Source organism: Podarcis raffonei, chromosome 11 (genome assembly GCF_027172205.1).
Source record: "Podarcis raffonei isolate rPodRaf1 chromosome 11, rPodRaf1.pri, whole genome shotgun sequence".
In the NCBI taxonomy this organism is placed as follows: domain Eukaryota; kingdom Metazoa; phylum Chordata; class Lepidosauria; order Squamata; family Lacertidae; genus Podarcis; species Podarcis raffonei.
Window position 1 is genome coordinate 38,816,830 of NC_070612.1, and position 16,452 is coordinate 38,833,281.

Sequence of the window (16,452 nt, forward strand, 5' to 3'; positions counted from 1 at the left end):
GAGTTTTTGATTTTGCAAACGAACTCAAAACAGGAAGGATGGGTGAAAAATGAAAGAAGGGCTCTCTGCACAATGTGTTACCCTCTCCAGAGTTGTAATGAGTGGACTAATAGAGGAAGAGGCCTCGTGCTCTATGGGTTGCGCAAACTCTTCGCGGGAGACGAGGAGCAGGAGGTTTCTTACCTAGCTGTCAGTGGAACAAAGAGTATCGTCTTTTGTCTTTCGTACACGGGAAGCCAGCGCCGATCTAAAGCCAAGCGGAGAGCCTTTTCCTGTTTGTGCAAACCTCGCAAAACCGCCGCGCGGATTTTTAGGCAGAGGAAGTGCAAAGGCCCCCTCCCCCGCCTATTTTTCTTCTTTTTGCTCGCGGAAAAGCACTGCCGAGGGCTGGCTTCTGCTGCTTGCGTGCTCTCCGCTGGGAACCAGTTGTGCGCATCTGGCCTGGCGTAGCCCCGGGATGCAAGCGGCAGGCAGGAGAGATGGAGGCAGCGGAGGAACCCCAGCGGTGGGCAGTCAAACGTACGCGCCTTCCCTTTTTGGCACGGCTGCCTAGAAAGCCGTGAAGCCGAGAGAGAGAGAGAGAGAGAGAGAGAGAGAGAGAGAGAGAGAGAGAGAGAGCGCCAGCACAGACTACACGATCCGTAGCTCGCCGGCAAATTTTGGAACTGGGCTCAGGTGCGCAATGATGCCGCGTGGGAGGGGCAGCGCCGCGCGCGATCCTAAACGCACTGCGCATAAACTTCAAGGCGCCTATACAGGCGCAAATCCATCTGAATCTCACGGGGCTTACTTACTCCCGGGTAAGTGAGGGGTGTTGCAGCCTTCTTGGAAGCATGTCCCATTAGACTCGAGGAAAGATGCTGCGGGGATGAGGCTGCCCAAACAGAGAAGGCGATGCCCTCTTGCACACGCTTGCCTCAGGCAGCCTCCAATCCCTCCCTTCTCGGAACGAGGCGCTACCACTTCGCCTAGCCACGCATGGAAAGGCGAGGGAGAGGGAGGGAGAGACAGGCAGAGTGACCGGCTGCATGGACAACGCGCAGGAAGGATAAAAAAATCGCACATTGGATGGGCAGAGGGTTGCAGTTGCTCCTAAAGGCTTGCTTTTCTTTTCCTGCACAATGATCCATGCTGGATTTCCTAGGCGCCTCATATACCCTCTCCACAGCATCTGTGCAAGGCAAGCACACAAACACACACATCCCAACTCGCCCCACGCCAAACCAGCCTGCTTGAGCATTAGCTATTATTGCCACGCTTGGAAATGCTTGCAGGCGTCAATGAAATAATGCAGCAACAAATACCCTCCGCGGAGCTATCAAAGCTCTCCGGTTTGTTGCTGCCGCCGCCGACATAAATAGAACAACCTCCAGATTCCACCATCCCCACCACTCCCTCTCTCTCCTTGGTGTAGCTAGTTCGGCAAGCCTGCGAAAATCAAATAATAAATTTAAAAAGTGGGGTTTTTGTTCCAAGACTCAGACAACTCTGCAATGATACGATTCTATCATTCCAAAGCAACTTTCCACAGGAGGTTTTAAAGCTTTTAAAAACGAAACAAAAAACAACAACAAAACAACTCACCACGCTTGACAGACGAGAAAGGACAACAAAGCCCTAAGTGGGAACCCGCACGAAACTTTGGGTTTTTTGTTTTGTTTTTTGGCAAAAAAAACAGCGACAAGAAAAACAGACGGGCATCTTTGTCAGAGATGAGGCGCTGACAAACACGGAGAGAGAACAGTATTTAGAGTCCCAGGGAACTTACCCTACGTGCCATTGAACTTGCTAAGAATAAAACTTCAAGGGGATCAAGAGAAGCCGAAATCTCAAACACGCTTGCTAAGTCCCGTCAGTGGGACCTGGAGATAAATCGCCTTTCCGGCCTTATTATCCTCCTAGTCGACCCATTCATTTCATTCTGAGGGTAACTAGCGAAGGGTAACTACTTCGAAGTTAGCACGCTTAGGATCGTGCTGCGCAACAGCTCTTGGAAGGCTCACTCCCCTACTGTGGGCGGGGTACAAGGGGGACTTATGAGGAACGCTGCTCTGGGACAGCAGAGAGAGATGGCAAAGCCCACCATCCTGTGCACACTTACTTGGGAGTAACTCCCAGTGCACAGCAGGCAAGGATCCGGCTAGGAGTTCCGGGAAAAAGATCGGTGCCAGCCAAACTTCGGAGAAATGCCACTCCCCCTTTATCAACACAGAAACATAACAAAGCCGGCGTGACACCGCTTTCTGCATTGCAAACCTCCCGCTACTTTCGTACCAAAAGCTAGAAATTTATTTATTTTCTAAAAAGCAAAAAACCGCACCCCATCCCTTCGCTTTGTTCAGCTCATCAATTGCAAATTAACCCAACCGGCATTAATCATTTGAGACCACGTTTTTTTTTACCCCCGCGGTTTATTTCTGCCTTTTGCAAGGCATCTCCTCCTGGATCCTATCGGAACGCTTAATTAGGCGGGGGGGGGGGGTTGTTCTCAGGCTACAGATCAAAGCACGCGAACATCATCAAAAGGAGGCAGGTCTGATGAATGGGAAGCGGCGAGGTCCAGGGGGGCAAGCCGAACGCGGCGCTTGCATCTTACCCGCTCTTTCACCCTTGGTCAAGAAAAATAAAATAAAAGGTGTGCACAGACAGACAGACATCCAGACCCTTTGCATTTACCCGTTGGCTTGTGTCTCCTGGTGCTCCTCCGTTCTCGCAATCTCTTTTGTCTTGTAAAAAATCAGGAGGATACTTATCGTGCAGATAGTCCACCTCTTCCGAATCGAACGCATGTCTCCTTCCTCCGGCAAATAGGCGTGCGCGCGTTTGTGTGTATGTTCCTTCTGTTTCCTTTGTTTGGCAGGATGGGTTTTGAAAAAGGAGAGGAGAAAAAGAGCAAGGGATCAAATTAAGGACCAGCAGCAAAAAATCAAAAGCCGGCGGGATGCTGGAGGGATCAAAGGCGACGGCGGCGGCTGTTTCCCCTGGGCAAAGTCCTCTTGCCCACGCGCTCCCGCGACCTCCTCGCTCCAGCCTCTCCGCGCTCCTCTCACGCTGCCTTCCAGTTTAGGTAACAGCAGAGGCGGCAGCCGCCAGTCTCCGGGGCGTCACTTAGCGCCGCCCTCCTCCTGGCGGTGAAATGATGAGCCGAGCCCGGCCAATAGGGGGCCAGAGGAGGCGGAGACGGCGCCTGCCCGAACTTTAAAACAGCTCCCGGCTCGGAGCTGCTCGGCAAAGCGGAGAGGAAAAAGGATCTCTAGAACGCAGCAGCATCTCTTCCATCTAAGGGGTTGCAATTCAGTCCCGGGGCGCAGTTTTGCTCGGAAATAAGTTCTAAATGAACGCAGCGGGGCTTAGGGAGCTTGCGCAGGATTGCTGCCTTGCACTCGGGAGGAATGATCCTTAGTTGCAGCTGGCTGCCCGGTTTTGTTCGTAGAGACCCGAAAGATGTGAACGACAACTGATGGTTGGAGAGGACGCATCTGAAGTCCGACCCCTGTAATGCAGGAATCTTTCGCCCCAAGTAGGATTCGAACCCACGACCCTAGGGTTAAGGGTCTCGTGCCGAAAGCTTGTGTTGTCAACGCAGCCTGGAGCAGACTCAGGGCTGGGTCTGTGTTATATTGAGGTGCAGCTAGTAATGGTGCACTGTAGGTACAGAACAGCCTCCATTCTCTCTCTCTCCCATCCCACTGGGAAAAAAGCCTTTCTTGGAGTTTTATATAACCGTGTTCAACTGTATTTGAATGTCAAGCTTCAACAGACAACCCAGGACGGGTTTCAAGGGCGTTTTAGGTTGGATTAAGCTGCATTCCAAACTTCCAGGCTGTTTATAGCTGGGACTCAGTGGTATAGAAAAACATTCAAAGAAAAGCGAGCAAATAGTTCAGGCTCAAAGGCAGGGCCATTCTAGAAATACCTACCCCAATTCTTGCATGAGAGGTCTGGGGATGTTACTGGGACAACCGTGAGGCAGGGGTGCCAACTTGAATAAAATATTGTGGGGGCCCAGGTAAGCCCCGCCCCGTATAATTGATCACATGCAGTCCTTTTTTTCTGAAAAAAATGTTTAGGGGTACTCTCATTTTCCTACTCATATTGAAATACTGCCCCTCAATGAGGCCAAACCTAGTTTCACAAAATGTTTAGGGGTACCCCTGTGTACCCCCAGAAGAAAAGCACTTATCACATGACACAGTGCACACCACATTTCAATGGGAATGCCCATCAACTTTGTGAGGTCCCACCCTGCTCAAATATTTTATTTCTAGGGGCCCCCACAGCCCCTGTAAATTGGCTCCTATGCTGTGGGGACTATTAGTTGAGTCTGTGATGGGTGCATCTGTGTCTTAGATTCAACATAAAACCCAACCAGAGTTTAGCATTGCACACACTAGCCTTGGACTGACACACACTCCTCTTCCCTTCTCTACTGCAGCTGCAAGACGGAGGAGATGGGAAGCTTTGATTCTATTTTCAACTAACCACAGTTTCTTGTTCCGTCCAAATCTGGACAAACTGAGATAATTAATAGTTATTGATTGAAATAAGCCAATGTTGAACCATGAATGATAATTGCGGCTTCTTTCAATAAACTTTAGTTGGCACCGACCATAGTTCCCAATTCAAACAATAAGAAACCAGTCAACTGAAAACAGAAACAAAAGTGTCCTGTCTCCTCCTCATGGCCATGCTCTTGCAGGTAACACAAAACTATGGTTTAGCACAGGGATGGTCAATGTGGTACCCTCCAGACCTTTTTGATTCCAGCTCTCACATCTTCAGTCAGCATATTCATTGGTCGGGTATGATGGGAGTTGTAGCCCAATACATCTTCAGAACACCATGTTGGCTATCCCTGATTTAGCATTACTTCTGTTTTTTATATATATAAAATACAAAAAACAGAGGTTTACAGAATAAAAGGAAAGCATAAAAAAAGAAAAAATAAGAAAAAATACAAAAAATACAAAAATACATAAAAAAGAAAAAAAATACAAGATACAAAAAGCGAATAGGTAAGAAAAAATTAAAAAACAAATCCATTTTTTGATATCTTTAAGCTCATTTGCTTGTTTCCTTGACCTCCTCACACCTCCCCTTTTTGTATTCCCATTTACATAATCAATTCAGCAAATCCTTACCCTCTTTCATTTATCTTAACTCTATATCTTAACATATTATAGCTATATATTTTCATCCATTATCTATCCATTTTTGCATATTCTTATTAACTTTGTTGCTAATGCCACTTATTTTCAATCCAGCATCATTTTAACATTCATTAATTTTACAATATTTCTGCAAATAGTCTTTAAATTTCTTCCAATCTTCTTCCACCAACTCTTCTCCCTGGTCTAGGATTCTGCCAGTCATTTCCGCCAATTCCATATAGTCCATCACCTTCATCTGCCACTCTTCCAGGGTGGGTAAATCTTGTGTCTTCCAATACTTTGCAATGAGTATTCTTGCTGCTGTTGTTGCATACATAAAGAAAGTTCTATCCTTCTTTGGCACCAATTGGCCGACCAATGCCCAGGAGAAAGGCCTCTGGTTTCTTCAGGAAGGTATATTTAAATACCTTTTTCATTTCATTATAGATCATCTCCCAGAAAGCCTTAATCTTTGGGCATGTCCACCAAAGGTGAAAGAATGTACCTTCATTTTCTTTACATTTCCAACATTTATTATCGGGCAGATGATAAATTTTTGTGAGCTTGACTGGTGTCATGTACCACCTATATATCATTTTCATAATATTCTCTCTTAAGGCATTACATGCCGTAAATTTCATCCCAGTGGCCCACAACTGTTCCCAGTCAGCAAACATAATGTTATGTCCAACATCCTGTGCCCATTTAATCATAGCAGATTTAACCGTTTCATCCTGCGTATTCCAATTTAACAGCAAATTATACATTCTTGAAAGTATCTTAGTTTTGGGATCTAACAGTTTTGTTTCCAATTTTGATTTTTCCACCTGGAAGCCAATTTTTTTGTCCAAATTATAGGCCTCTCTTATTTGATAATAATGAAGCCAGTCTCGCACTTTATCTTTTAATTTCTCAAAACTCTGCAATTTCAATTTGTCTCCTTCTTGCTCCAAAATTTCCCAATATTTCGGCCACTTGGCCTCCATATTGAACTTTTTCTGAGCCTTTGCTTCCATCGGTGATAGCCACCTTGGGGTTTTATTTTCAAGTAAGTCTTTATATCTTATCCAGACATTAAACAATGCTTTGCTGACAATATGGTTTTTAAATGCTTTATGTGCTTTAACCTTGTCGTACCACAAATATGCATGCCACCCAAAAACGTTATTAAAACCTTCTAAATCCAAAATGTCTGTGTTCTCAAGAAGCAGCCATTCTTTTAACCAGCAGAATGCTGCTGATTCATAGTAAAGTTTAAGGTCTGGCAGGGCAAATCCACCTCTTTCCTTTGCATCAGTTAATATTTTAAATTTTATTCTGGGCTTCTTGCCCTGCCAGACAAATCTAGAAATGTCTCTCTGCCCCTTCTTGAAACAATCCATTTTGTCCAAAATTTGCAATGATTGAAACAAAAATAACATTCTTGGCAATACATTCATCTTTATAGCAGCAATTCGACCCAACAAGGAAAGCTTCAAATTTGACCAAATTTCTAAGTCCTTTTTCACTTCTGACCAACATTTCTCATAGTTATCTTTAAATAAGTTTAAGTTCTTAGCAGTCATATTAACCCCCAGGTATTTTACTTTCTTAACCAATGCTAAACCTGTCTCCTTCTGAAACCTCTCTTTCTCAATCGGTGTTAAATTTTTCTCAAGAACTTTAGTTTTTAACTTGTTCAACTTAAATCCTGCCACATGACCAAATTCTTGAATTATACTCTTTTAGTACTAGATTCTGGCTCCTGTAACGTCAATACTAAGTCATCTGCGAAAGCTTTCAGTTTGTATTGTTTGGCTCAGACCTGTATACCTTTAATCAGACGGTCCCTTCTAATCATATTTAGCAGAACCTCCAGGACCGAAATAAAAAGCAATGGGGAAATTGGGCAGCCTTGTCGTGTCCCTTTCTCTATCTTAAATTCCTCTGTCACCACATTGTTAACTATTAGTTTAGCCTTTTGTTCTGAGTAAATTGCACTTATACCATTTTCAAACCCTTGACCAACCCCCATCCCCTGGAGATTTTTCTTCATAAAATTCCAAGAAATATTGTCAAAGGCTTTCTCCACATCTACAAAAATTAAAACAGCTTTAGTATTGATGTTCACTTGCAACTTCTCCAAAATGTTAATTATATTCCTCGTGTTGTCAGACAAGTGTCTACCTGGGAGAAAGCCGGCTTGGTCCTTATGTATCTCTTCCACTAATACTTTTTTTAATCTATTGGCCAAGACTGATTTAGCATTACTTCTGAACCAGGGCATAGTTGAGTAGTAAACACATGTATTTTGAGTATTTGTTGTCTGTATTTTCAACTTTAATTCAAAATAAAATTCCACGTCAAATTATATAGCTAATCTAACCAGTGACATGTTTCTAGAGCAATTTTGTATATGCACTTATAAGAGTCCCATTGCATTCATACACAAGATATATGGTTAATTTTCAAAGATAATGTTTATTTCAATTCAAAACACATCTACTGAAGGAAAAAATAATCCAGGCAGAATAATCTACTGCACAAGCCATCTCCAAACTCAGCCTATAATAAAATCAATAATAGTTCTCCAAAAGCTGTGAGATATGTTTGCTTGCGTGGGTGGGTGGGTGGGTGTTACTTGTGAAGTGGAGTATCCCAATAGATGTGTGACTCTGATTTTTAAGTTGTGTTCCAGTGGTGGGAAGGTACAAAAGTGACAAGAAATGGAAGCCCTATTTCCAAACAACACCAGTTATTTGATAGCAAAGCTGACTATTGAAATATAAATTATGTGGCTTGTGTCAAATGAATCATTTCTATGTATGAATGCTAAATAGTTCAATTAAAGGAATGAAGACACCAGCTGAGAAAAATCCAGTTTCATGGCCGTTAAAGATGACACAGTTTGCTTCATGAAGTGGTCCTGAAAGAGCAAATGTGAATAATAGAAATAATTGTACATTTAAGCTATTCAAATTACAATGTGCTAATTAGCACAGCCAGTGTGCGTTTTAGGGAATGCACTCGTAAAAAAAAAGAAAAAGCATTATCATGCAAAAGCCTTAACTGCACTTCTATTACCACATTTTAGTGAACACAAATAGAGGCAGTTATTGCATAACGGTTAGAGTGTTAGACTAAGAGCAGAGAGAGCCAGGTTCAAATCCTCATTTGGTCATAAATCTCACTGAGTGACCTTTGTTACAGGTAGGTAGCTGTGTTGGTCTGCCATAGTTGAAACAAAATAAATAAAATCCTTCCAATAGCACCTTAGAGACCAACTAAGTTTGTTATTGGTATGAGCTTTCGTGTGCATGCCCACTTCTTCAGATACACTGAAACAGAAGTCAGCAGGCCCTTATATATAGTGAGAGGGTGGAGAGGGGTACAGCACTAGTAATCGCATACAGCTCCCAAGTTAAAACAGTTCAACGCATCGTCAGAGATCTGCAACCTCTCCTAGACAATGACAGTTCTCTTTCTCAAGCTCTGGAAGGAAGTCCTTTCATTGCCTACAGAGAGTCATCCAATCTTAAACAACTCCTCACCCAAAATAATACAACAACCAGACTTAACATGGACACTGAAACCAGAGCCTGCAATAAACCCAGATGCCAACTTTGCTGCCATATACACCCAGACAACACCATTACTGGCCCCAACAACATCAAACATACCATCTCGGGACTATTTAATTGCTCATCTTCTAACATTGTGTATGCTATCAAATGCCAACAGTGCCCTTCAGCTTTCTATATTGGACAAACAGGCCAAACCCTATGCCAAAGGATGAATGGAAATAAATCTGACACCAGGAATCACAAGACAGAGAAACCAGTAGGAGAACACTTCATTCTCCCAGGACATTATGTCCTAGATCTCAAAGTAGTTGTCATATTACAAAAGAATTTCAGAAATAGACTGGAAAGAGAAGTTGCTGAATTGCAACTTATTACCAAATTTAAAACCATGGAGAGACCTGGTCTGAATAGAGACATTGGATTCTTATCTCATTATACTTGATAAAGCTATTTTTTGCCATCTCACCCCTTGCTTTTTCCTGTAAGACCAATTGCAGTTGTTAACAGTCGTCAACAGGTTTACCACACCTATCAGCCAATCACCCATTCCCACCACTCTTCTGAATAATACCCCTCACCACTTTCTCACTATATATAAGGGTCTGGTGACTTCTGTTTCAGTTTATCTGAAGAAGTGTGCATGCACATGAAAGCTCATACCAATAACAAACATAGCTGGTCTGATGGTGTTTCCTGCTTGGCAGGGGGTTGGACTCGATGGCCCTTGTGGTCTCTTCCAACTCTATGATTCTATGATTCTATGGTCTCTAAGGTGCTACTGGGAGGATTTTTATTTTGAGTGATCTTTGGGCAGTCATTGGACTGGTTTGCACATAACACTAAGCCATGATTTACTAACATTTTAAGTAGTAAATACACATGGTTTGTTTGATCATCCAAGCCTAGCTCTGCAGCTTAACATAAGCCACAGTTTGTTTAGCTTACAAAGCTTGTTGTGTCTTAACTATAGCTCAGCATAATGTGCAAATGTGACCCCAGTATCTTTATTTTATTTAACAGGATTTAAACACCGCTTAATAATCAAAACCCCTCAGCAGTTTACATAGAATATACATTAAAAATACATATAAAAGAAGATTTTAAACACAAGTTGATCTAAAAAAATGACAAAATATTAATGAAATCAGCTGTTTTAAAAATGCATACACTATAAAATAAAATTAGCTATTAAAATGTCAGATGTACACATCTGAGTAGGCTTGCCAGAGCAAAAAAGAAGAATTTTAGCCTCCCCTACTTTACTGGATGATTGTGAAGATAACATGTCTCATTGCTCTGAGCTTCTTAGAGACAAGCTGGAATAAGAACGTAATAAATCTGGGAGCCATGCCCACCCCAGTAGAAGGGGTGATCTTCCAAAAACCTGGTGTGGCTCCTTCTGGCTTCTCACAACTTTAAGCCAAGTGTCACACACTCAAGTGGGTTAAAACACCCCAAGGTTGAGAGTGCTTGAACTTTTGAATAAAGAGAGGGACACCACAATAAGAGGGCATGTTGGAAATGGAACACCTTTCTAGATTTTTTAGCTGTACCGTATTTGCTAAGAATTAGAGAGAGCTTTCGTCTGGTGAATCATAAGATGTACGGCTTAGCAAGGTTGTTCTGCGTTTTTAATAAGCATGGATTCTCTCTTGTCATTTTGCTAGCAATCCTCTGTGGGAAGCCCAACTTGATACCGTGGATTAGGATTCAGAGAAGGAAGCTTTGCATTCGAATTTGTGACAACCATAGTCAATTTTCAATTGTTGACAGATAAGAGAGCCCCCAACATCACCCTCTTTTTTCGGTTTGGAATAGTGGCTTTTTGTTTCATAAAGAAGCATTATTATGCTTTTTAAGAAAGCCTGTGTGCTTTCTTACGCAGATTCCTCCTTTTAAAGGAAAAAGGAAAAAAACAGAGCCACATTCCAAACATCCTCCAATTTCCCAAAACATCAGCTAACTCTTAAGACAGGCAGCTTACAGCACCAACTCAACTCCCATGATGCTTTTGTAAACCCTCCCAATTTGCAAATGAAGCTCTCCTGAGTATGCATGCAATAACACTGCTTTCTCCAGGTGGCTACTGTTCAAGTCCGTTTCTCCCCCTCTGTGGCTTACAATGCAGTTTCTGACTCTTGAATAAATAATTCAGCCACCCTTGGAACCAGCCTTTGCTGATGCAACAGACAAATGATTATAGGTTGCACAATAAACACCTCCTCTGTGTTACAGCAGTCCAGGTTCGGGCTTTTGTCTGTTATATATATCTGTATTTTAAAGAGGGCTTTACTGAAGAGCAACTGAGCCATTTATTACTAATACTCCAACTAAACTACTCCAACTAAATTATTATTACTACTACTAATAATAATTAATAGATTAATTTAGGAATCTCCTTTTCCATTAAGCCCAAGGCAATTTATACTGAACTTCATCATCTGACCAACTTATTGTGGACATCAAGCTCTAACCCTTTAAAAGCCCCCTATGTTTCACTACGAAAGAGCTCTTCAGATTTCTCCTGGCACTCATTTCACTGCAGCGTTTGGTAAGATGTCTGCCCTCTGGTTGGTCTGAGCAACCAGCCAGTGTTTTTTCAGACTGATCGAGTAAATTTATATTATCGGCTGCTAGATTATTAGTATTAAGATTTGTGTGCCAGGGGAACCTATACTTATGTGTGTAATAATAAAGCATTGGAAAGGGACTGAGTCTGTCTTTTGTGGGTCAGCCAGGCAGTCTCCTTTGGTCTCTGGGGCAGTGGAAACATCCATAATCCTGACAGGATAATACTCTCTCCAGGCTTCAAGAGCTTGCTGGCTGCACACAAGATGCTCAAGTAAGTGCTGCAGTGAGCAAGCTTGGCTTTCCTTTTGTATGTTTTCTCAGGAGAGCGCAAAACGCCCCATACGTCTGACAGAGGACTTACAGTAATTTTTGTAAAGGTATCAGGAATGTCCCATACCTTCCAACATTTCTCCAATGAAAATAGGGACGTCCTATTCCAAAACAAACAAACAATATATTGATAAATAATAACATTATTTATACTGTTAAGTTGTGGGCGAACATATCAGACGACACAGCGATTCTTCCAAAGCAGCTCTTTATTTGTAAGCTGGAACAGAACTGAACTGAGGAGCTCAGTCAGCCTGCTTATATAGAGCTCCAGAACAATCGTAACTGTTGCAACTTTCTAAAACTATCCAATCACTGAACGTCACTTTCGATCCTTCATTTGCATAACTATCTACAGTATCCCCCTGCTGGCCCAGGGTGAGAACTTCAGTACATAACATATACCCTGCCCATCTGATTGAGTTGCCTCAGGCACTTTGGTGGCTTCCAACACATAGAAAACATTAAACATAAAAAGCTTCCCTACACAGGGCTGTCTTCAGATTTCTTCTAAAGGTGGTATCTTATCTCCTTGGCTCGGGAGTTGCATAACTCCATACCCTCCAACATTTCTCTGATTAAAAATAGGGACGTCCTAAAGAAAAGCGGGACATTCTGGGATCAAATCAGAAACCAGGATGGCTTCTGTAAATCCAGGACTGTCCCTGGCAAATAAGGACACTTGGAGGGTCTGAGGTTCCATGATTGGCAACACAACACGATCATCAGCACAACTGTGAGGAGCCTTATTCAATCTGAGGGACATACTCCCTCATGAACAGCCTTCCAATGGCCATGTGCCAGTCATGGACATGGCCAGAGGCAAATACTGAGAAGAGCAGCAGATACATAATTTGCCCATGTACAATAGGGCACATACCAGCCATAGAAAGGTTAGAAGTTTCTGCATCCTTCTTCCTGCTCCGTACAAAAAATAATAATCCACAATCCATCTTTGCAAGCAGAAGGTATCACCACAGCTCAAGGACATATTCCAACCAGTATTATAGGAGGACATGGAACAGGAGAAGTAGGGTGGTGATGACCATGGATATCCACATGGGGTAAATTCCCAGATTCCTACCTTTCATTGAAAAGAGACAGGTTTCTAGCACTTGCGGAACCTGAGATATAGGGCAATGTTCTTATTTCTCTCTCTCACTATTGTCTCCTTTCAGTGTTTTGCTGTGGACATGGATGGGTATAGTCTGAGGAGGGTTAAAAAGGTAAAGGACCCCTGACAATTAAGTCCAGTCGCGGACGACTCTGGAGTTGTGGTGCTCATCTCGCTTTACTGGCCAAGGGAGCCAACAATTGTCGGCAGACAGTTTTTCCGGGTCATGTGGATAGCATGACTAAGCCGCTTCTGGCAAAACCAGAGCAGCGCATGGAAATGCTGTTTACCTTCCCACCGGAGTGGTACCTATTTATCTACTCACACTTTGATGTGCTTTTGAACTGCTAGGTTGGCAGGAGCAGGGACCGAGTAACGGGAGCTCACCCCGTCGTGGGGATTTGAACCGCCAACCTTCCGATCGGCAAGCCCAGAGGCTCAGTGGTTTACACCACAGTGCCAACCGTGTCCCTCTGGGGAAGGTTATTGTCTGAGAAATGTCCCCAGGGCAGATAGAAAGACATGGAGGGTTGCATTTGGAGCCGGAGCCAGAGTTTCCCCACCCTATGTCAGTACACCCTATGTCAGTGGGAGAAAGGGGTGATAGGAAGATGAAGCAACCGAGGTGCTGTAGGAGGTTATGAATTGCCACATTTAAAACACACAATCCCGATTAAAGAAAGAAAAGAAGAAGAAACGATTTAGTGGTTTCTAAAGATGAGAAGGAATGGCAGGAATTGTGTTGGCTTAACTTTAGCAAAATAATAACAACAAAGAGATACGGCTATATTTTTCTGTTGGTTATACTAGAACTAGGCCTTGAAGATGTGCAGTTAATGAGCCAGATCCCTAAAGAGTGAAAAACCCAGTTCTAGGTCTCAAACACATAGAGTTACATTCAGAGTTTTAATGCACACAACCAGGGTTAGTTGTACTGAATATTATCTTTTGGCTGCCAGAAGCTTCCAACAAAAGTGAATTAATCACCAACGTATCCCATGACTGGAAAAGTTTCAATCAGAATCTTAATCCTATTATTTTCAATCTCCCCCAGTGAAATGGAGACTGTATTTTAAAATATCCTGTTAACTTAAAGCATGGAAATGTTTAAACTGGCCACAGTGATAAAAGAGGTATCAAAGTCTTTTAGAAGCTATTCAGTACTGAAATATTTTTTTCCCGTCAGAGAAAAACAAATACTGTATCGTCTTCAGAGCACTTTTATAACTTTTCAAATACCCTTTTATTAAGTACAACTAGGGAAGGTTGTACTTTCTTCCTTTATAAAGAACATTTATCTTTTTTTAAAAATAAAAAAATCTTTTTGCTTATTTCTTAGCATAATTATGCCTGTCACATATAAATACTTTGATGGAGGAAGGCATAATATTAGAAGCAGTTATAGTTGAATGCAGTAGTCCTTTTTGAAGCTAACACGACTTAACAAATTGGCAGCATAATTTGAACTTTGACTTTTGAAATATCAGTCCTTAAAATCCATGTTTGACTCTTTCTTCTTGCAAACACAGTTGATGAAATGACCAATGAGGAATATGCTAATATTCTTGTAGCCCAGTAGTGTCCTGAATTTAATTGTTAAGCCAAGCAATCCTATAGTTACCTAATACCAGGTCCTGAGATATCCCACCAAATCCTTTGTGTGCTTAGCTGGGGTAGAAGAAGAAGAAGAAGAAGAAGAGTTTGGACTTGATATCCCGCCTTTCACTCCCCTTCAGGAGTCTCAAAGCGGCTAACAATCTCCTTTCCCTTCCTCCCCCACAACAAACACTCTGTGAGGTGAGTGGGGCTGAGAGACTTCAAAGAAGTGTGACTGGCCCAAGGTCACCCAGCAGCTGCATGTGGAGGAGCGGAGACGCGAACCCGGTTACCCAGATTACGTGACTACCGCTCTTAACCACTACACCACACTGGCTCTCAAAGGTTGGGGAGGAACACAAGCAGAAAATATGAACATAGCAAAAAGATAAGACCATCATCTACAGAGACACCGTGAAAGTCCACAAATTAGGGACTGCTGAGAACATTGGTCACATGCCACCAGAATCAGATCTTTGGGTGGGACATTGTCACTATGCTAATTTCCTAGCAAGTGAGTCCTACCAGGAGGAATGATGCAGTTTACCTGCCTACTAGATATGGATGAATCTGTCATTTTGGGGTTTTTCCTCAGTTTCTCATTTTTCCAATCTCAAGGTTGGTTCCCCCCATTTCCTCTTCAGTTTGAAAAGTCCTGATGAAAGTTCATAAGCAGAATATACACATTTCTGCATGCAATTTTGCACAAACCCGTATAAACATTTTGTATTCCTAAGACATTTGGTATTATTTTTTCACTAATATGTGCATTTTACACACACTTTACTCAAGTAGATGCCCTTCTTTTGCACACATTACTTGGCTAGAGGACTATATGGAAAAATTCATAGTAGTGGCCATTTGTTTCGGTTCTGCATTCATTCCTTTAAAACACCACCGGGAAGTGACAGTGGTGGTACTATGGTGTCCTGTGCAAAGCCAAAATTTGGTTGTCCCCTCCTCCCGGGTCCTCGCACTGCCTTCCCAAAGGTGGGTAAGGAGGTGTCCGGCTTTGGGAAGAAGGTACGAGGGCTCCGGCAGGGTCCTAGAAACCTCCCACCTCCTTCCCAAAGCTGGGAAAGCAATATATAGGGCTTTAGGAAAGTAGGGGACTGTGTAAGAGCCTCATGCCTCCTTCTCAAAGCTCAGTGCCTCACTCACTGGGTTTTGAAACAGCGTCCCCTCAGCTCAGCACCTAGTGCATGCAAACTGCTCACACAGCCATAAATCTGCCCCTAGAATATATTCATATAAGCAGTATATAATTTTTGCTAAATAATCAGACGACTTATAAACCCACCGGGCACCCAATGAGGAAGGCCAGCTATAATTAGGCCAGGGTGGAAGGTGTTGCTACAACAGGAAATGATAATAAACTAAGTCATGAGCAGTATTAACAGACTTTTCAGGGCTTATTGTGCATACAGTGGTACCTCGGGTTAAGAACTTAATTCGTTCTGGAGGTCTGTTCTTAACCTGAAACTGTTCTTAACCTGAAGCACCACTTTAGCTAATGGGGCCTCCCGCTGTCGCCATGCCACCGGAGCATGATTTCTGTTCTCAACCTGAAGCAAAGTTCTTAACCTGAGGTACTATTTCTGGGTTAGCGGAGTCTTTAACCTAAAGTGTCTGTAACCTGAAGCATATGTAACCTGAGGTACCACTGTACAAGGTATCCAACCTTTCCAATCTTTACCCAGCTTTGCACAAACTGATACGAATCATGGGGTGAAACACTGCTTGCCGGACAGATGGGGCCTTTCAGGGATCTTTGTTGAGTGTGGAACCATGCTAATCAATACTGGAAGGGTGTGCAATGAAGGGGGGGGGTTATTACCAATTCCTGCCTAGTGTTTGGTGTAACATGAAAGAAAGAAAAATGAGCCACATGATATGTTATTTTAGTGGAAGGTTATAAGGTTATCAAAATCCCATTTAAGTTGGGAATTGCTCACCCTGCCACTGTGACTTCCAACATTACCCTCTACTCCACCTAGAAGAAATAAAATGGTGGCAGTTCTCACAGCCTTGAAGCACTTTGCTTTGCAGTTAGTAGCTGTGTTAGAGATTAAACTGTTGCTATTTTACTCAATAGATACAAGTCAGATTTGGACGAACCTTAAGAATG

The 16,452-nt window shown here is 42.8% G+C and overlaps 1 protein-coding gene across 1 annotated transcript in view; it reads right to left on the minus strand.

The window, feature by feature from the left end:
* Positions 1–3,085, minus strand: part of ST8SIA4 (ST8 alpha-N-acetyl-neuraminide alpha-2,8-sialyltransferase 4) — an 81,808-nt gene extending 78,723 nt beyond the window's left edge. The window contains exon 1 of the mRNA XM_053408102.1: positions 2,677–3,085. Coding sequence (XP_053264077.1) covers positions 2,677–2,789 — 113 coding nt within the window. The 5' untranslated portion in view covers positions 2,790–3,085. The remainder of the gene's footprint in view (positions 1–2,676) is intronic.
* Positions 3,086–16,452: the final 13,367 nt, after the last annotated feature.